Here is a 23,003-nt window from a genome sequence, read left to right on the forward strand (position 1 = left end):
ATTAGAAGTGACCAGATATAGGGTACTTCATGGAACAACAAAAGTCCTAGTTATCTGTGTTAGACTTAATATTTCAAATGGAATTTTGAACCATCATTTACTTCAAGGATCTAAAAACTCAGATCAGAGCAGTTACTTTTAACTAAATTCACGACAACTATCATAAATTCAGATTTTTAATTATTTCTGTGCATGTACATGCCTGGATGAATGTATGATGTGGGTGTGTGCCCTCCATAGTAAGAGTGTATCAGATCCCCTGAAACTAAAATTACACTCACTGCGAGCAGTCTGAGGTGCCACACCTTTAACCACTGAGCCATGTCTCTAGCTGTCTGTCTCCTTAAGGAGGATTACTGCATACACCACTATCCTGATGGCATCACAGGACAACTGAACTTACCTGATAGAAAACTGTTCTTAGACTTGGTATTGATTTGATGTGAATAACATAAGTAACTTTCTGAAAAGACTGTAAATAAGCATGATTCTGTGCCATACATAATCAGGTTATAGTTTGTTCTTCAAATGACCAGAGCTGTAACACAATAACCTAAAAGCATTACTCTGGTGTTGAGATGTCACAATTGAGACTGTCCTAGCAGTTCCCCCTTATTTTTGTTGTAATACAAAGGCAAGTGGCTAGTGTACACACACACACCCAGACATCTTGCAGTTTGTTAAACATTTGCCACACATCTTTAAGGCGGCTAATTCTAGCAACTGCAGCACCGGGGCAAACCAGTAATTATGTAAATTAACTAGCAATTATCTGGAATCAAGGGTGATGTCATGAAGTTGAACTGCAGGTGAACTTTCAGTTAGAATATGGCTCTGAAGAATGAAACCACATTTCAGATGAAAGTGCTCAGTCCCCCTGCTTTCTTCCCCAGTGATTACCACCTTACACAGCATATGTTCTGAAGAAGTAAGAGAACGCCCTTTTAAATTTCATGATTGGTTTAATCAGGTAATTCCAGGGGAGGGGAAATCACTGAAACAAATCGTCTACCGGCTGATAAGTCCAATTACATGGTATGATGGAACAAAAGCAGTTACAAACTTGTATGTGCATATTTACATTATATACTCACAACTCTCAAGCTAGCTGACTATGTGGAGAGATGCATTAGGACAGCAGTTAAACAGGCTTCCACTGCTTGTTAGAGAGGATGTGGTCAGGCTCCTAGTGGGGTAATATACACGTGAGGCACTTCTGAGGTCAAGGAAATAGAAAGCAAAACATCCTACACACTGGAAATGTTAACACAAAAATGTGTGTATCTTTAACACAAAGGCGTTCAACTAGATTTTTCTTGAAAAATTTCAAAAATTATCAACTTTTGCAATTGTAGCTTTTGGGAGGATGGATGACATTAGTGTACCAAAGCAACCAAAAGGTTTCTAACTGCTGGGCTGTTAGGCAACCGAGTTGGTAACTCTTCTTCCCTCCCCGCTCACTTTTTGGTTTGTATAAATCGCCTCTGCTTGTCAGTGTGCAAATTCTTGATATTTGTAATCTGACTCACCATAAAACACACACGGCCTCAACGTCGCTTTCCAGTGTCCCCTAATACTTACAAGTGTGATTCTGGACGTCAAATCAAGAGTAAGCAACATTTAGTGATGAATTGGTTTTATCGGTTAACTAAAGTTCTCCAAGTTATTTTTCAGAAAGAGGTTACACTTGCTCAATGCACTGTTGGACTACAAGTAAAATGACTTTAAAGCACATTAATCCAAGTTACACATTCCAAATATAATCAAGACATTCAATTTCAACAGAAGAAAGATCCATAAAATTCTCTACATTGCCCATTTAGAGGAAAGTACATGTTTCCTATACTCTGAAGACTAACGTGAGTATAAAGAAATACCTGTGTGCCACTTAATTAAGGGGAGAGGGGAAGAGGGAGAGGAGAAGACTCACCCAAGGAATGAGATGGCACTATACACATGAACTGAAAGTGCATTTGTATTATTTCAGAAGCTCACTTTAGGCACTGCTGAATAACCAATGAAAATAGGTAGTTTCAAGTTTTTCCCTTTAAGTTTGAGGCCCTGTCTCATTACCATCATCTACTCGGAAACACACACACACTCTCTGGAGTTGTCATGATAAAATACAGGCAATTATGTTTATTTTTTAAAAATTCTCCCTGACTGGCACTGGGAAGAAAATAGGAATACCATTTTGGTAATGGCTTCTGAGTTAAAGGAACTGGTTGTATAAATGCTTCAGTACATACGTAAGTCTGACTGCCAGTTCCAAGCTTCAATAAATATTTTAAACAGGATATGTAAGAAAAAAGTGCTTAAAATCTTCCAGCAACTAAAAAATGCATCAGAGTAAAGATTTATTTACATTCCTTTGAGCTGTTCCTTACCCTTGGTTTCTCTGGTGGGCAGTGGGCCACCCTCTGAACAGCCCTTTATTGGGCAGAGGCCACCTCTTCTCTTGACACTGGTCTAAAATCATCCAGCAGGTGGCACTGGAACTCCACAAGTACTCCTGATCAGCAAATCAAAGGCTCTGAGGCCCCTTTAAGCCACAAGAATCACTTGAAGACCAAACAAGCCCACCAGGTAGAATTCTTTCTGGTCATACCATTTCGGTGATTTTCAATATTTACTTTACTTTAATAGTTTTGTTGAGCCATCGGCTTAAACTTTAGACAAAAGAGGAGTTTTAAAAGGAAGCGCTCAATGGCGGTGCCGAATCTGCACAGCAAATGAAAAATCATTCCTGAATCCACCTGCACATGCTTGGGAATAGGATTAAACTGTTCATCTGATCAGAGGGACTCAATATTATTACATCATCAGCTACTTTTCTGCACTGATGTGAATTCGTATATGCTAATTACAAAAATCCAAGGTAAAAAAAAACCAATTTCATTACCATAGTTTTTAATGAAGAGAAATGTTTAAAACTGTAAAGGAAAAAACGGGAACAGGATGGCAAACTCTTAGCAGCAAAGTGGTTAAACAAACTGAAAATATTAATGCACAAACATTAAAATATTAAAGCAGGTATGTTGCGTATAAAATACAGTAGAGAACCAGGAGATGCACTATAGTGACTAGTGCTTAACAGAAAAACGATTAATTTTGTTTTTATATACACAGTTCATTTCCACGGCATTTCCTATATAGCCAGCAAGTTATAGTCTTCAGTTATTCACGCCTTGCTCCAACCTGAATTATAAACGCCACACTTACAAATATGAATATTCATTCATAAAGAAAACCAGTATTTCTATTTCAGCAATAAAAAGGAATTTTGAAAGTTAACAGTCTGCTCTAGGAAACCAAGTTTATCTGAAAACGTCAGGGATGAAGATCATCTGTGTAGCAGCCTCCAAATATAGAAACAGTAAAAATAAGACTTAAAATTGCTGCTACAGTGTCTGGTTTTGGATTTAGTTCATCCAATTGATTTTTAGTACAAAACTAGAAATAACCTCTTCTTCATAACATCTATAGTTATCAATATATTTTTCTTCTTTTCAATGTGAAATAATACTTCAAGATGATCTATATACATAATGTTGTCAGTTCAAGCTGTCATATAAATATAAATGCTTTCTTAAAAAAAGTATTTTACAGACAGATAGTGTTATATATACATTGTTCAGTTTGATTTGGGGCAAAAGAAGAAAGCTAACACAAGCTTAGGTGTGACACACAAAATGAACGGCACAGAAATGACACTGAGAAACTGCAGAATGAACTTCAAATGGTAGTGTGATTTTCTATCACTTCAGAGACTTTAAGCAAAAAAAGGAAAAAAAGGCACACTGCTCAACTGTCAAGGGAGTATATCAAAGAACCCCTCATATGGTTAGAATGTAATGTAACATTGTTTTTTTAAAGAGACAATTTGACCCCAAAGCACTTTTAAATGGTTTGCTGGAACACACCATACCACTCTGTAAATTGAATATCCCATAATACAAATGCTCTGTGACAGGATGTGATGTGCAAGCTCTTCCATTCACAATGGCGGATTAAATACTTTCTTGGGAGAGTTCCGTATACATTTTAATGCAAAATAACTTTGCTCTTGACTAGCTGAAATAAAATGCAACTGAAAAATGTTATCATTGTTATGTGAGTAATAATAAGCACAGAAGATTAAGCTTAAAAACAATCAGTGAAACAGCTGTGCACATTCTGGCTTAGCAGAATGATAAATGGAGACTCCAGAGGAAACTGCTTCACATTAACTATTCAGCTAATGCTCCCGCCTTGTAAAACCTTTATAAAGGCAACTAAGTTCTTCTGAAGGAGGAAACTCTGAAAGAAAACAACTTGCTGGTTGAATACCACAAAAACAAAACAACTAGAAACCCTCACTTTCTTCTATGCTTACTCAGTCTCTTTATATAAAAATAAGTGTTATGTTTCCATCAGAACATTAGACAATTACACCTGTGCTTAAAAAAAATTGGTCACTCAAGGCTATTAGAGTATTTTAAAGAGTTTAGATTTCCAGAATGTACAGATAGTAACTCAATATAAACTGCAGCCAAAGAGAAATGAGGATGAACATATCAAATCTTTCACATAGATACAAACGTTATTAACTAGATGAGTTAAATACTCAAAATATATGGAATGTGGTGGTAGATATATGCACATCTACCTCAGAACTAGGAAGGGCAAGTTTAATATGTCATAGTTCGTACCTTACATTTAGTTAAATATAAACATTTGTTATTTATACATAAAACTGCTTTCAAAAAACAACTAATACATGATTTAGTTGCACTTGTTTTATCTCTTTTAATTTCCAAGTATTAACTTTTCTGTACTGAAACCTGTTCCTTAGTGCACTTTTTAGTTAATGTCTTAAAAAAATCAAATCTTTAAAAAGTCCCGTCACCTAGTGCATAAATATAAAAATGCCAAAATTAATCCCTTTTAGTTGGATCATATTCTATGTTGACCTTTTGTAGTCAATAACCAGAAATGACTTTCTTCTGCCAATGATCTATGATCTGTCCCAGAACAGGCCACGCACTCAGGAAAACATCAGGCATGGCTAGCATCTGTAAGTCACAAGAACTGGTGAGTTCTGCTTCCTCCACGCACGGCCCCAATGAACCAGGCAAGATTCCATACTGCTTGCCAACAGCTTCCACAAATCCAAGTTAGCTAATTCCTGGAGATGAAGATTTTAAGCTCCTGCTGGCCCTAGACTGCTTCACCCAGCAGCCTTATGTTTCCCACCACAGCACCCACATGCCTCACCACAGCGATGGCACATTCTCAAAGGGACGTAGCAGCACATACATGGTACAATAAAGGACAGCGCTACCAGGGCTAACCATCTTAGGCAGAACTTGTCATCACTAGTGTCACATGAACAAGGGTCAGAAAAGTCTCCCTCTGAGTCTGACATACAATGATACAGCATGCTCTCTGCACAGAGCATGCAACTAACTTGATATATGCATCTTTTAACAGGATCTGGAGCATCCTGGCATTTCCCCCTGCCATTTTCTTCATGATTAAACCTTTCCTGGCAGTACACGCAGCGAGAACGTTCCCCATCCTCTTTTCTTCGTTTTGACTTAAATTTTAACGAGGGAGGCTGTGTCTTAAATACCACAGAGTCTTTCAGGGAACTTAACTTAGTTTCATCTCCACAGTGGTAGAGATAGTCTGATTTTTTACTGTCTTGTTTAGAAAATGGAATATTGGAGTCAGTATCATCTCTCTCCAAGTCATTTTTCCACATGTCCGGATGTCTGTAGTCTGCATACCGACGTATTAAGATATCTCGAGGATTTATTCTGACAATCTCATCCTCATCTTGAAAGCTGACGTGTCTGATTGACTTCAAAGGGACCTAGACAAGATGAAAATTACATAAAGGACTATGACAGTTAATTTTATTTCAGTTTGGTGGAGCAACCCTATCTAGGGACTCATTCAAGGAGCTCCATGACAAAGTTTTGGATGAGATCAACACTTCAGCTGGTGGACCATATTCAATCAGATAATACCTAAAACTAAAACTATCTCCCTGCATGGCAAGAAATTCTGCCATTAAAACTTTGTAATCAGGCTCCAGTTTTCCCCCATCTCCAACCCAATGGTTTATCTGTAGATTTTGGGCTTTTATTTCTCTTCAGTAGAAATAAATATCTGGAGATAGGGCCTAGGACCTTGCGTCTGCTAAGCAAGCTCTCTACCATTGAGTTACACCAACTAACTCTTTGCACTTTTTATCTTGAGACAGGGTTTCAAATTCAACTAAGCTATCTAGACTGGCCTTGTGTTCTCTTTCCTCTTGCCTTAGGTTTCTTGAGTAGCTGGGCTTACAGGTCTGTGCCATGAGATCTGGACTAGACTTTTGGTTTGTATCCCATTACTGTATGAGCCAATCCTTAAAACAGAAGATCCATCTACTGATTCTGTTTTACAGATTTTTAGTGCCAAGAAGATGGTTGCTAATCTCGTATCTTTAAAAATATAGACACGGGTAATGATTGCTGACTAGAAATGTTTTATGATACATGTCAGAGCCTCAGAGAAACTACTGGTAGAAATATGTTTATAAAGTCCTCCTGGTGGGGACTCAGATCGAAACCAGAACTCATTACTGGACACTGGGAGAAAGAAAGAAAATGTAAATGACAAGATCAATCATGTTTGGTACACTTGGAAGGTAGAACTTGTACGTAACAATATTCAGCAGAAGTGCTGAAAGTGTGGCAGTTTTCTCTTTGCTGCTTATATCATGTGTGAATGGCAGGTGTGCACATGCACAATGGTAAAGGACTTGCTAAGCAAATGAAACTCGAAAGTGGATAATTCCCAGTGTAATTTTATTGCAAACAATAGGGAAGTGGAAGGATTCATAAAGTCAAACTGTGCCAGCATGGACTAAAGAGGTAGGGTAGGCAGGATGAAGAAAAATGTTCAATCTCTGGGTCTCTACAAAACAGGTCAAGAGTGCTGCGTGGCTACAGGCATACTTCATCCTTTCAGTAAAGAAGCCTGACTCTGAAGGCAGGGCTGAAGTATGTTCCCACAGTTTAAGAGGGAAGGCTAATCTTATACTGCAGTAGACTGTGCTATCTATGGTATTCTATGACCCTGATGGCAATGCTGATAACTAGAGTGAAGGGGAAGCAGGGAGGACCACCAACTCAAGAGGGCAAGAAGAGACAAACACAAAATCAAAGATGATTAATTTCAAGTCCAAAAATTAAGTGAACTGCTTTTTATTAGAGTTTGACATCTTCATTTCAGTTCCTCAATTCTGTAATGGGACTGACTATTTCTACTCTGTATTTTCCCTAACACTGTATTCTAGAAGCCATCTTCTGTCTGGTTCACAGGCTCACAGCTGGAGAGTTTTGTCTCAAGACGAATCATTCCCCAGGGTCATAATACTTTGTTGAGATGACAGTTCAAGACTTGGGAATTAGCACAGATGCTGGAGTGAGACAAACCCTTCAGGACTCTTGGATGGAGATGTATATTATTCTCTGTGTGAGAAGGGCATGTGAAGGCCAGAGTGTAGAGTGAAGGATGCTCTGTACTAAATTAACAACCTGAGTTCCTGTTTTGTCCTATTTGATGATGTAGATTCAAAAGCCACTCAGACTGTAGAGTTTATGTATAAAGACACAGTAGATGCATACTGAATAAGTCTCATATACATGGATGTTGAACTGCAACATTCAAACCAAGAGATAAATGAACATTACTTACCCTATTTTGGGACTTTAGGCTCCCACACTCCTTAGATAATTGCCGCTGTACATATTCCATACTTCGGCTCTGAATGTCTAGGCCTTGCTGACTGAATGGTATCTAAAATTTCAATAATTTCTATTTTAAGTGGCAGCAGTATGAATTTCCTACTTTTAACAAAACCAAGTACAACATACACTTCAAGCCTTTATACCAGATAAGGTTGTAAAATCACGTCTAACCAGCTCATTCCCATCACACACATTAAAACCCCATTTTAATAAAATGCAGAATCGGCCTGGAGATAATAGTTCAGCAGTTAAGAATACTTGTTACTCTTAACAGAGGACCAGGATTTGGTTCCTATCACCCACATGATGGTTCACAGCCATTTGTAATCCAAGCTGTTTTCTGGCCTTCACAGGAATCAAACATATTATGTTTCCTGTGCACATATGTTGTGCATCATATATGCAGGCAAAATATAGAAATATTTTTTTAAAAATAAAGAAAGGCAGAATCATTTCTTCCCTATTTTATTCTTGGAAAGAATTTTTGTTGTTGTAAAAATGCATTTAAAATTCAATTTACCAAGTAACATCTTGCACCAAACAATCCAACACCCCTGCAAAAGAACACCGCTACCAACAACGATTAACAAAAATGCAAACAACATAGAAGATAGGTATGGTGGCCCATGCCTGTAACCCCAGTACTTTGGAGTCTGAGATAGGACGATCACAGGAGCGTAAGGATAACCTGGACTACAAAATTAGAGTTCTAGTCCAGTCTGGGCTACAAAGTAAAATCCTGTCAAAATAACAAAAAATGGGAGGAGAAAATGTGCAACCCAAGAATCTATCAATGGTTGCCTGTAAATACACAACACAGCAGGCCAGGAGATGGAGCATCTGAGTGGGAAGTATTACTCAGCAACAATGTGTCAAAACAGGGCTGCTAAGAGCAAAAGAGGCAGGGTCAGAGAAGGACAGGACAATAATATTTTCTGAGGAAAACTCAGAAAATAATGAGTTTTCTGGAGTGATGAAAATACTATGGAACTGAATAGTAGTGACTGCCCAACCTTGTAAATATATTAAAACACAAAAAAAATTCAAAAGGATTAATTTATGGTATATAAATTATGTTTTATAAAAAAAAAATCATGAGAACAGTCAATGTCCTAATAAGATTTCTTAGCTTGAGTTGTAAAGAACATTTAAGAACTGAAGATTATGGTTAAAATTTTATCAATTCACTTTTTAGAATTTTATAGTTAAATTAAATATACATACAAAAATAAAGGATATAATGAATTCCCATGTTGATCATCATTACTAGTATTTCAGTGATTCTGTATTCTATTGTTTTACTGAGACATTCTGATCCAAACCCTGCTACACTTAATAAAAGTGTAATTTGAAAATAGCAACACCCATTCTATATGAAGTATGAGGTTTATAGGTAGAACATATAAAAATTCAGTAATTAACAGAGAAAGAGACCACTATGGATTAAAAGTTCTGGTAAGACTCCATGAAGGAAACACAGAATAAACTATTTGTTAAGCTAAAACAATAATAAATAGAGGAGCATTATAGAGAAGGAAATAAGAGCAAAATGTCTTGGCTTAATATAATGACCTCAAGTTAAATAGTAAGTATATACAGTCTTAAGGGCCAGGGATTATAGCTCTGGGGTAAAGAATTTGCCTAGTACATACAAAACCCTGGTTTCAATCCACAGTGCTAGAAGAAAACAAACCCCCCAAATATCCTGAATATTTATTTTATTTTATTCTAGGAGTAGACTTTAGAAAGTAAAAATGCCTATTTTCATTTATTATCCCTATTTTACTATCTCAAGTCACATATACACGCCCCATATAAACACATACACAATCTGCAACAATTCAAGTTAATGAATCAATAATGCATGTTGTTCTCTCACATGATCTGTAAGTAAGACAAATGAACACTTATTTTTATGCTCATTTAACAAAGCTGTTAAAATACACACCTCAAGTGCTGCTTTTGGAAACACTGAGAATACATGCTATTTCTATTATCTTTAGGATAGTCTATCAGCTCAAAAGGCAGAAGATACTTTTTCAAAGGGATTCCACTAATAATGGCAACAAAGTGGTACAAAGCAATAAACTTGATGCCCCTTCCCCCCCCCAAAAAAATCAATTCAAAAATCAAACACCATCAGTCTGGGATGATTCTGAAAGCACTTGTCCACATCAGCACTTCACTGCAGCCCTGAGTCTAAATTCACCCAAGCCAACTTTGCATGGTATATGCCTTCACTTCAGGCCAAGGAGCACTGCCTGAAACACTCTGGCTTAGACCCAAGACCGTATTATGAATGGCAGTATATACTGTACATAAAAGACTTTCTGCATTTACAGAATAATGGTTTAATTATAAAATGGGCCTTACTATTTTCTTATTTTCCTGCTGTCATTCCTCAGCATGAATCAGCAGTCTATCTTTAGATTGTACTGTTAGAGTATTTTATTTCACAAGTTGCTGTCTTATGTCTTTTGTTTCATCAAAAAACCCTAACCCTAACCAATTAGGAGATTTATCTCCACATTTCTGAAAAGGCTCTAAACACACACCTGCTATCTTGTATTTGTAAGAAGTGGCATTCTCAGTATTGACAGTTATATGTTGCGGGAGAATTGTCTGTATTCTGTCAATCTTATTTTAATAAACGCTGATTGGCCAGGCAGGCAGTATAGGCGGGAAAGCCAGACAGGAAGTAGGAGTGGAGCAAAGAGACTGGGAGTATTCTGGGACGCAGGAAGCTCCCTCTGCCATTCCTGCACAGGCCACCAAAGAGGCAGGATGTAACCTACCCAGCTGAGAAAGGTACTGAGCCGTGTGGCTAACGTAGATAAGGATAATGGGGTAGCATAAGTTATAAGAGCTAATAAGTAGCCTGACCTAATGGGCCAATCAGCTTTATAACTTATAGAGATCTCTGTGTGACTGATTCTCTGGGACTTGCCGGCTGTGGGGTACCAGGCGGGACAGGTACCCCAACAAGCCGGCCCTCATGCTACAGTTATAAAATAAAATCTTCATCAATTCAGAAATTTTTAAAGTCACACAATATTTTGTCACAGTATTAAATACTTAGGCAAGATTTAATTTTATGTTTATAAGTGTTTTGTGTGCATATATATACACATACATATACATGTACATACACACACACACATATGTTTATGCATCATGTGTCTGGTGCCTGTAGAGGCTAAAACAGAACACTGGATCTCCTGAAATTACACTTGTGGGTCCCCATATGGGCTCTTGGAATAGGACTGGGGTCCTCTGGAAGAGCAACCAGTGCTCTTAATCACAGATCATTGGCTCATTTTTGTAAAAATCTTATTAGCGCACAAGTTGCATTTGTCTCTGGTAAATGGTAAATTTAAATATTGCCAAGAAGGTATTTTAAAGTAAATTTCTAAGTTATCACTTGTATACCTATTTTATATCCATACATACCAATGGTCACACAAAATTTTCTTATGCAAAGAGGGGTTTTAAGAAGGGCTGGATCAATCTGTTATGGAGTCTTTTACAGTACACCAACATCAAATATTCACCTATGCACTCCCTAAGAAACTCGCACACGTGAATAGCTGGAGAAAAGAACTATCGCCAATTACAAATGCCCGGCAGAATAAAAAGAGAAGTGTAAAGATCAAGATTAGCAGAACACTAAGCACATAAAAACTAAAGTAACAAAGGGTAAAAGTAAGGGACAGGCTGGGATGCTCCTGCATTATAGGGTGGTTTCTTGGGTGCTCTTACATTTCACAAACCTCTGGTAATGACCTCAACTCATAAACACTATCTTGTTCATGGTGAAATGACTGCCATGAACTTCAAAGAAAAGCATATTATGACTTAACATCTTGAAACAATGTACTTATCTACACAGACGATTTAAACAGCCCATGAAACACTAAAGGAGCCAAAGAAAAAGTGACAATTATGTAAGTATTTCTGAAGGGAAGACGATAAGTTAGCATGGGAACAATTTCCCACAGACCTCATTTCTGCACATCTACTGAGTATGTACATGGTTCATCTTTGTTTCAGGCCTTTTCAAGGATATACACTAATATAATGAATCTCCTAAAAGATAATATACTCTCTCTCTAAAGGCAGGATTGTGTAGTACCCAAAAAAAGGAAGACTTAGGTAAAATAGGCTGGTTACAGTCTTGACTTCCTGAAGTTCAAGGTTCTGTTTTAATTTTTAGAATTTCATATAAATTGATACATATATTTCTTCTCTTCTTCCAATTCCTTCTGTGTCCTCTGCTACTCCCTCTTAAATTCTTGGTCTCCTATTCTTTAATTATTATTGTTACAAGTACACATATAAATTTAGAAATACAACTAGCTGAGTGAGTCCCTTTGGTATTTTTCATGTGTTTGGGATTAGCTCAGCAAGGCCTCATTCCTGAATTCTCCTTCTTTCAGTAGCCATTAATAGTCTATACTGTTTCATCTAGAAGTAAGTCCCTGTGAGAAATCCCCTATGCTGGCATGCCAACTGGTGTTCAGTTTTCTTGCTTAGGCAGCCATGTTGAGAGTCCACAGGTGCAGCTTCCCTCTCATATACAGAAGATACTATCTCACAGTACACTAGATGTAGTAGTTTTCTAGCTCTTTAATCTTTCTTCCATGTTCCTCAAGCCTTAATTATCTAAGTTGTGTTTGTATTGTAGATGTATCAGTTATAGCAAGGCACACACACTATGGCCAGCTCTTCTCTGCATTCTGACCAGTTGTGGTTTTCTGTGACGGTCTCTGTCTGTTGCAAAAAGAAGCTTCTTTGATAAGGGCTGAGAGAAATTAAACTGGTTTAGGAAAGTGGCAGGAGGGGGCTCTCCTCTAGAGTCTATGACTTTACCAGCCACAGAGAATTCCCTCCTATTCAGTAGACCCAATGTCTAACCAAGTATCTGTTGGCTACCCACTGAATATAAGCATCATTATTGCATCTTTCAGAATATTCTTATCATTATGAAGGTGCTACACCTAGGTAGGTCTACTAATTACTTTTCTCCCTTGGCAGCTTGAATAGCTCCTTCAAATACTGTGAGAGCAAGACCACTTTGTTGTACATCTTGAGCAAACACCAACCTGGCTTTAGGAAACAAGGGAAACAACATGAAAATGAAGGCCATGGCACTACACTGTACTGAGAAATAAGGCTCTTTGTGTCTGACCAAACAATCTTGTGTCTTTTGGAGGAATCTATAAACATGGCAGCTAAATTTGGTAGCAAACAACATGAAAATGAAGGCCATGGCACTACACTGTACTGAGAAATAAGGCTCTTTGTGTCTGACCAAACAATCTTGTGTCTTTTGGAGGAATCTATAAACATGGCAGCTAAATTTGGTAGCTAAGTAAGGTAACACTCTAGACCTTACAGTTCAACAAGGCAGCTGTACAGTCCTTTTGAAAAGGTAGCTTCTCTGTTGTAGAAAAGGATCTGTTAAGCTAACTCTGAAGCAGGCAAATAAATGTCCAAAGCATATTAAGTCCTCTGAACACTTAAAACTCCAGTAGCCCAGATCATGACCTATTGCATGAAAAGCCTGTGCTAGGATGAGCTTCTAAAGTCCTCCTTTAAATTTTGCATTCTGATTTTTATGTAGCATTTCCTTAATCTCAAGTCTGAATCTTGGAAAAGGGACTTTAATTTTAGTTATTTTGAAAAACAAAATGAGGTATGATATACATATGTATGAATAGTACGCATTTTCTTACCTGGCTGCCTTGGCTTTGCAAGTAGACTCTTCTGGCATTCAGATCTTCAAAGGGTAAAGGTCTTATGTCTGAGCTTCTGTAAGGCTCACTGGTAACAACTGTCTCTTGCTGGAAAAGGTGATCTTTTACTAGGGAACGAGAAGTGTCCTCTTCAGTGGTCTGATGGGAACAACAACACAGAAGAACACTTCAGCACAATTAGTAAGTCTATGCCATTAACATCTCTATGAAAGGCAATTCCCTGAACTCAAAAGTACATGCCAAAATATGAATAAATTCAGAACACTTAAACTTCATGACTACAGACCTTCTCATTAAAAATAACTCAGAAGAAATGAAAGGCTACTGTTCCATAAAGATACAATGATAAAATCTTTAACTACACTGAGTAGTATAAATATAGAGATGATAAAGAAATTAGGAGGAAAATACAAATAAATATAACAATTTGCAAATTAAAAATAAAAAGCACACAGTACAAGCTATAATGATGATACAGAGAACAGAAACATGAACACAGTGATCCGTGAACAGAAACATGAACACAGTGGTCCATGACCATGTTGAACCTGCTAAAGACTTACAGACACTTAAACCATAGACTTAGGGAGGGCATATACTCAACTAGTGATAGTCATTTAAGGCATTTCAAAATATCACAAAAATGTTTATAAAATAAATTGTTACTTGAACAAAATACAGCACACTATAAAATAAAGTCCTGGGTTATTCCATTTCTTTGCAGTGTAGATTAATCTATTTACTACTGTCTCCATTAATGTGTAATTATTTGAGAAGAGATTTTGACAGTCAAGAATAAATGGCTGAATACTGTCACTGACTCAAATTATTACTCAAACTATCCTAAACTATTCAAGGTACAAGATGTATACTTTGTTTCTTAAATACGTTTTGAAGAGTTTGTTAATGCTACTTCTAAAACAAACAAGTAAATTACATAAACTGACCAGGATCTTTTAAATTTATAATATTTTATTTATTATAAAAATAAAGTAAAAGAAAATTTTTGCTCTGGAACCACATAGTCTCCAGTCATTAATTTCTCCAGAATTCACTTTTCGAAATTATAAAATAACTATAACATCTAGTGAAAAGCAGTCATTACACCAGGAATCAAGCAATTAAAAGTTTAAAATATACACAAGGACCAACTGCCAAGTAAAGCCAACTATGTCAGAACTGGTTAACTCACATTTTGACCTAATTCTCCTCACAGTTGTCCCAGACTAGTATGACGATTAATGCTAAACTTGAAAGGAGCTGGCTAAACACTGTTATTTAGCAAACATTTTCTGTCAAAATATATTTCAAAATTGGGAAGGGCAAAAAAGAAGAAAAAAAGAAACCTGTCTATCTGTAGAAGACCTTCAAAAACAAACCACTCAGTCACTCACAAACTGAATAGAAGACGATGTAAAAAAAACAAATGGTTAAGAAAAAGGACCTTGGAAGCTTTGATTCATTAAATAGGACATAATTGACTCATTAAAATAGGACGTAAATTTAAATGTTCAACTAACTTTTTACTATAAATTGGGTATAGTATCAGTCTTAGAGATGGTTGGGATACTTACAAGATAGAAATTTAAATAAGCATTAGTTGCATCAACAAAATATAAGGTAATATCTTTAACAATAACTTCTTTTACTAAAATACAGTCTAATTGAGAAATCGTTTAGGAATTCTAAATGAAAGCTGGGCATGTAGCTTAGGATACCAGCACGCACTTAGCATGAGCAATGCCCTGGGTTCCACCCACAGCACAGCAAGGAAGCAACAAAACTTTTTTGTCCAAAACAAGCTTTACTTAAAATATGTATCTGAACAAAACAAACAAACAACAACAACAACACGGTTTTACAGCCCACTACTACTATGCTGACATGGCTAGAATTCTGTGCTTCTGTGAAAACTGAACCATTTATACGGATACACTTAAATGGGTCTCAGCCAATAGAATAACTAAGGGATCATTTAGATGAGAAATGACCAAACAGTGTTTGAAAGTGTCATCCATATGATGTACAATAAGGCATGTATTACTTATATTATTATGAAAAACTAACATTTCAGACAATTCTGAACCAGGAAGTCTATTTTTATGTTGTTAATTTCTTTTAAAAAATTGGACTAAGCTTTTACCCTTACTTTTGATTAAAAAAATCTTAATATTTTAAAATAATACAAATATACTCTACCAGTAAACTAGTCATTTTTTTAAAAGTGTAATGTATCGTTTCCCTCTCACCTAATATAATGCTCTACAATATTCTACACCTTTGCCTGAGATTTCTAGATTGATGCACAGGAACTCTCTATGTCCTTAATGACTTTGTAAACATGTGACCTTCCCATCCACTTTCCAATCTAGTCTGCCTGAAAGCCCATTATCCTTCTTCCCTATCTCATATTAGTGTGATTCAAACTGATCTTTTCAGACTCTGGTCTACAATTTTTCATTAAGACTTTTATTTTTATACTCAAAGTCTTATTAAAAGCCCCAAATACCAAGGCTGTAAGAAACTGGGCACATGCTATCGAGGCATGGATGAGAACCAGAATCCCCAGAGCATCCTCCTAAGGTTAAGTGACTACACAGTCCACAGGAATGCACTGCAAAGTTCAATAAAGTTCAATTTTATCTGATAAGTACACTACATTGCACTTGCTCAAGAATTTTATTCTTGAAGTTATCACAAATTAGCTTTGAATAATGTATGGCTGGATAATATCCGACAAGACAAAACCTTAATTAAGTATATATACATATAGTAGTTGAAATTGTATGCTCAGATTTTGTGACCTTATAAAGAACAAAAAAGTTCCATAATTCTTTTGCCCTAACATAATCACAAACATGTTTATAATACCAGCTCATTTTAGAACTGGCCGCAATCAATTTCTATTCAACAAATCCCCTCAGGCAAATTTTTGATTAAAATAAATTAATCCCCTCAGATACACCTTTTTCTCTGAAGACAGGGTCTCACTAATATGTAGCCCTGGCTGTTGTGGAACTAGACTGGCCTTGAACTGTCAGTCTCTTGCTATCTAGGGCTAATGATTCCCACGGTTCCCTTAAGTTTTTAATCCTGCACTTTTCTGAGAGTTTTGTCTAAAACACCACTAGCATATAATATTCTACTTAAGCAACCTCAATGAAATAATTGTGATGAAATAATAGTAAAGAAAGAAGGAATGTCAAGAAATACCTGCAGAAAATATATCAGAAAAACCAGTCCATGTCCTGGCTTAGATAGCAGAAGAGCATTCCAATGAAAACTTAATTTGGCCTCAAGGTACTTTTAAGTTTGTAGAGATTCTTTACTCTGTTTGTAGATACAGTTTTGAGACAATAAGCAGTAAATCCTTTTTTCTTTCTTTCTTTCTTTTTTTTTTTTTTGGTTTTTGTTTGTTTGTTTGTTTTTTAAGACAGGGTTTTTCTGTAGCTTTGTAGCCTGTCCTGAAACTCACTTTGTAGACCAGGCTGGCCTTGAACTCACAGAGATCCACCTGCCTCTGCCTCCTAAGTGCTGGGATTAAAGGAGTGCACCACCATTACCTAGCTATTTCTTAAGTAACAACAATGTTTGTGATCACAGCTATAAAAGACACCAGACGTCAAACATGAACAAGATAAAATTTTTAAACCAAAATAATGGACCTGTTCTCAAACTATTCAAAGATGGTTGAGAAAGAAGCAAATTCTTCCTGGTAGCTCATGGCAAATGATAAAGACACTGAATTGATGAGAACAGGAAGGTGTTCTGCCACCAAATACTCTTCTATCTAACAATGATGACAAAGAATAGGATCTTACCATCTGTGGATAAATTAATGAATATTCAAAATGAGGTCTCTGCTCTAACATTTAATCCTTCCAAGAAATTAATTTAAATTAGACAATTTTTTACTTCTACTAAGCTGAAAAAAATTAAACAGGTTATATGCTATGCTTTTAAACTATATTCTAGCTGTCTTTACAAATGACTGTCAAAAAGCAACACATGGGTTAATGAAATGGTTCAGTGGGTAAAAGCACTTGCCTCCAATTCTGATGACCTGAGTTCAACCCTTAGAACCCATAAGATGGAAGGATTGACTTCCTAAAGTTGTCCTCTGACTTCTACAGTGTACTGAGGTGCATGCTCCCTATTGCTCTTCGTCTCCCTTCCTCCACTCCCCCCACAAAATCTCCCATGCCCCCAATCACTTATTCTCCAAAACTCTGGGCATATCTGTCACTAGATAAACTATACAGCATTAGGGTAAATTTAAGAATTCTCTTTCACAGTTTTAATCCTGGACAGACCCTTAGAATAGTGTAATTGGTGGGGTGGTGAGGAGGAAATATAATGGTTACTCTACTCTTTCAGAGGACCTGGTGTGGAGGGGGACATCTTATTCCAAGCACCTACACGGAGACTCACAACTACCTGTGACTTCAGTTTCAAGGCATGTGACTCCCTCTTCTGGCACTGCTTGCACGTGGTGCACAGACAAACATCTACACACATAAAATACAAATAAGGACTCTCTACTCATCTTAAGGAAGTTAGCGACTCTGTTCACACAACTGTTTTCTAAATAAGACCATCTCCACAAAACTCAGCAGCTTAAACAACTTCCACGACAATTTATAAATTGAGTCAGAAATTTGAGAACAGCATAGATATACAAAAGTAAATAATCTCTACAAACTTAAAAGTACCATTAGGTCAAATTTTTTTCATTGGAGTGTTCTTCTGTTGTACAAGTCACATTTAAATCAATAGAATGAGTAAAGGAGATTTTTCCTCAGTGTGTAAGATGATGCCCTACAGAGAAAGGACTAGGGGTGTGAAAACCCAGCTCAATATTGCAGCATGAATCTGACCAGCTTCCATCATGCCAGTCTGCCCGCTTCAGACTTCAGATCTCTACAACTTTATGAGCCAATTCCTTATAGAAAATAAACCTCTCTAGGCAGTGGTTCCATTCAATCAGGAAGACCTAGGTAAATAACATTATCTTTGAAATTTTTAAGTTGTTAACATGAATTCTAATGATTTCCTAAACATGTTTATGTTTTAAAATACCTTTCAAGCCAAACTACTTACTTGTAAATCGTCTTCTCCTTCAGCCTCATTTTTTGATGCTGGGCACCCTAAAATAAGAGGTCAAAGTTAATAAAGTATATATATCCCCTTAGATTTCTATATTGAAGGTTGACAATATCATTATAAAGATCAGAGATTGATTTCTGGGTTGCCTGCTTACAGATTCAAATACCAGACACTTGTATTTGTTCCTGTTAGAATAATAAAATGACTTCTTTCATCATCTCTTGGCAAATTTCCACTTACTTTCTTTTACAGCTAAGCAGACTTGTTATATTTCTCTGGATGTTTAAGTGATGTCAAAATGTGACTAATACAGTATTTAAATAGTCTAATCCAGGAAACACAAGCATCCAAAACCAAGATTTTAGTTGTTCAAGTTAAAAAAGAAGTCAAGCTTGACTTACTATGGACAGTCAAGGCTCCACTGACCAACTTGTGGATATTCATGTCTGCTTAAGCTTTTATAGTGTTGAGTGTCTTTAGTTACAATAAATTAATACAAAATGACATGCAGTAGTAGAGTACACGTCATTTATGTTCTAGACATAGCTAGCATGAAGCAGGCATGAGATGAAAAGAAATGTGCTCCTTGTAAAAAGTAGTCTTTTGGGGGATAAAAAAAGTAACAGAAATTTAGTAAGTTTAGAGAACTTTGATGATGATGAGAAGGATATTAAATTTTTAACAAGACAGGCTGAGGTGAGGCAAGCGCGCATTTCCTCCTTAAACATAAACTGGCACAACATTGTGAACCTGATTTACTCCATCTTAGAAAAAGAAGCATTCTCGTACAAGGGCATTTAAACCTGTATTCATACAGGTTTAAAAAAAGGGGGGGGGCCTGGAGAGATGACTCAGAGGTTAAGAGCATTGCCTGCTCTTCCAAAGGTCCTGAGTCCAATTCCCAGAAACCACATGGTGGCTCACAACCATCTGTAATGGGGTCTGGTGCCCTCTTTTGGCCTGCAGGCATACACGTAGACAGAATATCGTATACATAATAAATAAATAAATAAATAGATAGATAGATAATTTTAAAAATCAGTTCAATGTTTAAAATATATTACTTTAATTTGAGGACTTATGAATAATGATTCTTCTCTTTAAAATACTTGTTTTATAAAACTTAGCTAAACAATTAAAATCAACTGGGCAGCTTTAGAAAATATGCCAAATTAACCAGCTTCACATACTTATCAAAACATACTCAGTATTAGGCATTTTCAAGCTCATCTCTAGTTTTCTCCTAAGTAGTTTATTTCTTCAAATTTCTCTGAATTACCACCTTGCACTTCCCTACTTTCTGTCCGCTTGCTTTTTCAAACACAGTCTCATTATTCAGCCCAACCCAGGAAGAGCTTGAGCTCTCAACGCCCTGCCTCTGTCCCTGAGCACAGGGCTAACAGTTACGTTTGACCACACTGACGTTTTTGTATTAAAGGTTTTTCCTTCTCAATTAGGAAAAAAAATATTGGTTATTATCTCCTATGGGAAGAGATGGGTTTAAATGTCTTTTTTTAAGCAAACACACATCAGAACTATGGGAAAATAAGTTCTCCATTTAGAATCTCCATGTCTGGGGCTGACCATCATTTAACAAACTGGTAAGATATTAAAGGGGACAGATGAGATTGTAGTCTCTGCCAAATCTCAAGAAGACCAGAGTTTTATAACTGAGTATCTAGAATCTAGATATATGTGAGTATTACAAAGTTTCTTTCTATCTCATTAAAGAGAAAAGAGTGTAATATTCCATGACACACACTGCTGACAGGCTCTTCACAACACCACCTTTGCCTGGTATCAAATGTGACTGGACAAGCCAAGCAGCCTTCTCACTACTCATTACTCTTTACTTACTATGTCCTTTCAAAGTGTGGGCACGTTAACAGACAACCTTACTTGATTAAAGGACACAACTACTTTAGGTCAACATTAAAAAAAGAACAAACACTTACTACTATCTATATATAAGGTGTAAACATTCAGAAAATTAAAAAAAAAAACCCTACCTTGAGAAATATCCTCTATAGCTCTTCGAATGCCTCGATCAAAAGCCCTGGCATCAGCAGGACTTTGAAAGGTAAGGCCGAACTTCTTGTCGTCGATCTTCCAGTGGTGAAATGTGGGAGTGACCTTATTATAAACGAGGTCTTTTTTAAGCATACATTCCAAAACCACCTGCCAAAAGTCAGGTGCCAAAGTTAATGAACACACAAAATGCATCTAATATAGTTTTGACATAAACACTGAGGACTATAAAAACAACGAGCGTTTTTAAATAAAACGAGCTACTGAATGTAATCTTCACAAAGTCAACTTAATAAAGGGACTAAGGAGATTGTAAACAGAATGTGGATTATGCTATCATTTAAAAGAATAAAACACAGTGCTGCATACAAAATTTCCAATAGAATATACTTAAAATTGTTTCTGAGAAAGCCTGGGAAATAGACACAACAGAAGTGGTAATAACAACATGACGTTTAAAAACCACTCTCACCCTTTCTCCTTGTGTTTCTGGGTATCTAACAAGCGTTCCACCATTAATTACATCTTCCAGCCATTCCTCTTCTAATTTCTTAAGAGACCCATTACAGAAGCAGATCTAATACTTAATTGCCGTTTTAGTAGCTTGGTTATTGGTTATAAAACTTTTTCCCCCTTTGAGACAAGGTCTCACTGAGTATGTCTGACTGGACTGAAACTTCCTAGGGAGACCAGGCTGGCCTCAAGCTCACAGACCGCCTGCCTCTGCCTCCCAAGTGCTGGGACTAAAGACATGTGCCACCATGCCTGGCCCTGGGTTGCTAACTTCTCAAAGCTCTAGCTTCCTCATTTTGAAAATACAGTAACAGTATTAAATACACCCTATAATTCTGAATGAAAGTCTCATGGAATTTGTGGGATAATGCAGCTTTGTTTCTTCATAGTTTATTTTTTCTGAAATGGTTCAGGAAAGTAACAATAATAGGTAAAATGCCTTCCTCCCTTTTACTTGGGTTATCTATTTTTAATATCCTCTCTATACATTCTAATGTATACAATTTTTATTTTATTTAATTTCTGTTTGTCTATTTTTGCAGTGCTGGGAACTGTATTTAGGGCCTCACACATGATAGGCAAGTGGTCTACCACTGAGCTATATTCCTAGTCCAACATTTTTGCTTATTTTATTCTGAACTATACCAAGGAGGTAATTATTTGATGCCCCATTGCTCTTTAATACTTGAGTGTCTTTCTTAAGACAAGACTGTTCTTGTATGTAACACAGTGATCAAAGTTAACATGGAGATACACTTTTACCTAAGCTTTAGTCCATATTCTAATTTTGTCCGATAATAACATTCAGTATAGGGTTCATTCTAGGATCAAACATTATATTGTCTTTAATACGGGAGTCTTTGTCTACCAAGATGGTCAGACAACTTTCTATCACATTTGCTATCATTATTACTGTACAAAAGAGAAAAAAAATACACGTTAAGATTACTCTATAAGGCTAAAAGAAACCAATTAAGAACCACCTAAGCACCACTCAGATCACATACCTATTTTATTTCTTCACACTAGTCATAATGACTTCAAATCACTTTGCTTCCTAGTCTGTTTATTCCTAGTGCTTCTAAGACTGGGAATGCTACAAGGACTTGGACTCAGCTTTTTTTCTTGCCAAATTTTTGACCTCAAGTCAACATTTGATATGTACACACACACACACACACACACACACACACACACACACACACACACACACACACACCATGCTCAAAAACACCATGCCCGCTTCTCTGGCTATCACCTTCACTGGCATGCCTTTTCCACACACTGCTAACAATCCCCTCAGTCAGGGCAACTACTCTGTATGTGAAATATTTTCTTTCTTTCTTTCTTTCTTTCTTTTTTTAATAGAAAGTATACTTTGCTTTAACCTTTACAGTCTTCTCAAAACTAGGACCCAAAACCAAAATCCTAACCATGGCTGGTTGCAGACCAGAGATGGTCCCACTCCACCCATCTGACTTCCTACTCCATTCTCATTTCCTGCTCTGCTCTCAGCTCCCTTTACTTATCTGACAAAGACTCTAGAGAGACGTCCCAGAGATGGTGCAGCATAGGTCACTTTCTTTGCCTATACTTTATTAATACTTCCTACTTTAAGATCTCAATGCACAGCCAGGCAGTCCGGGTGCATACCTTCAATCCCAGCACTCAGAAGGCAGAGCAGGTGGATCTCTCTAAGTTCAAAGCCAGCCTGGTCTGCAAAATGAGTTCCGGGACAGTCAGCACTACACAGAGGGTCCCCGTCTTGAACTCTCACCCTGCACCTCGCAAAGATCCCAATTCATACAAACATTCA

General features: G+C 36.9%; 1 protein-coding gene across 1 annotated transcript in view; it reads right to left on the reverse strand.

Moving 5' to 3' along the window:
* Positions 1 to 942: 942 nt before the first annotated feature.
* Spred1 (sprouty related EVH1 domain containing 1) overlaps positions 943 to 23,003 on the reverse strand; it is a 76,717-nt gene continuing 54,656 nt past the window's right edge. Inside the window, exons 3-7 of the mRNA XM_085696486.2 lie at positions 20,656 to 20,824; positions 18,641 to 18,687; positions 13,520 to 13,678; positions 7,732 to 7,833; positions 943 to 5,857 (exon numbers count right to left, since the gene is read on the reverse strand). Coding sequence (XP_085552612.2) covers positions 5,210 to 5,857; positions 7,732 to 7,833; positions 13,520 to 13,678; positions 18,641 to 18,687; positions 20,656 to 20,824 — 1,125 coding nt within the window. The 3' untranslated portion in view covers positions 943 to 5,209. The remainder of the gene's footprint in view (positions 5,858 to 7,731; positions 7,834 to 13,519; positions 13,679 to 18,640; positions 18,688 to 20,655; positions 20,825 to 23,003) is intronic.

This window comes from Myodes glareolus, chromosome 10, assembly GCF_982192425.1.
Source record: "Myodes glareolus chromosome 10, mMyoGla1.1, whole genome shotgun sequence".
Taxonomy (NCBI): Eukaryota; Metazoa; Chordata; class Mammalia; order Rodentia; family Cricetidae; genus Myodes; species Myodes glareolus.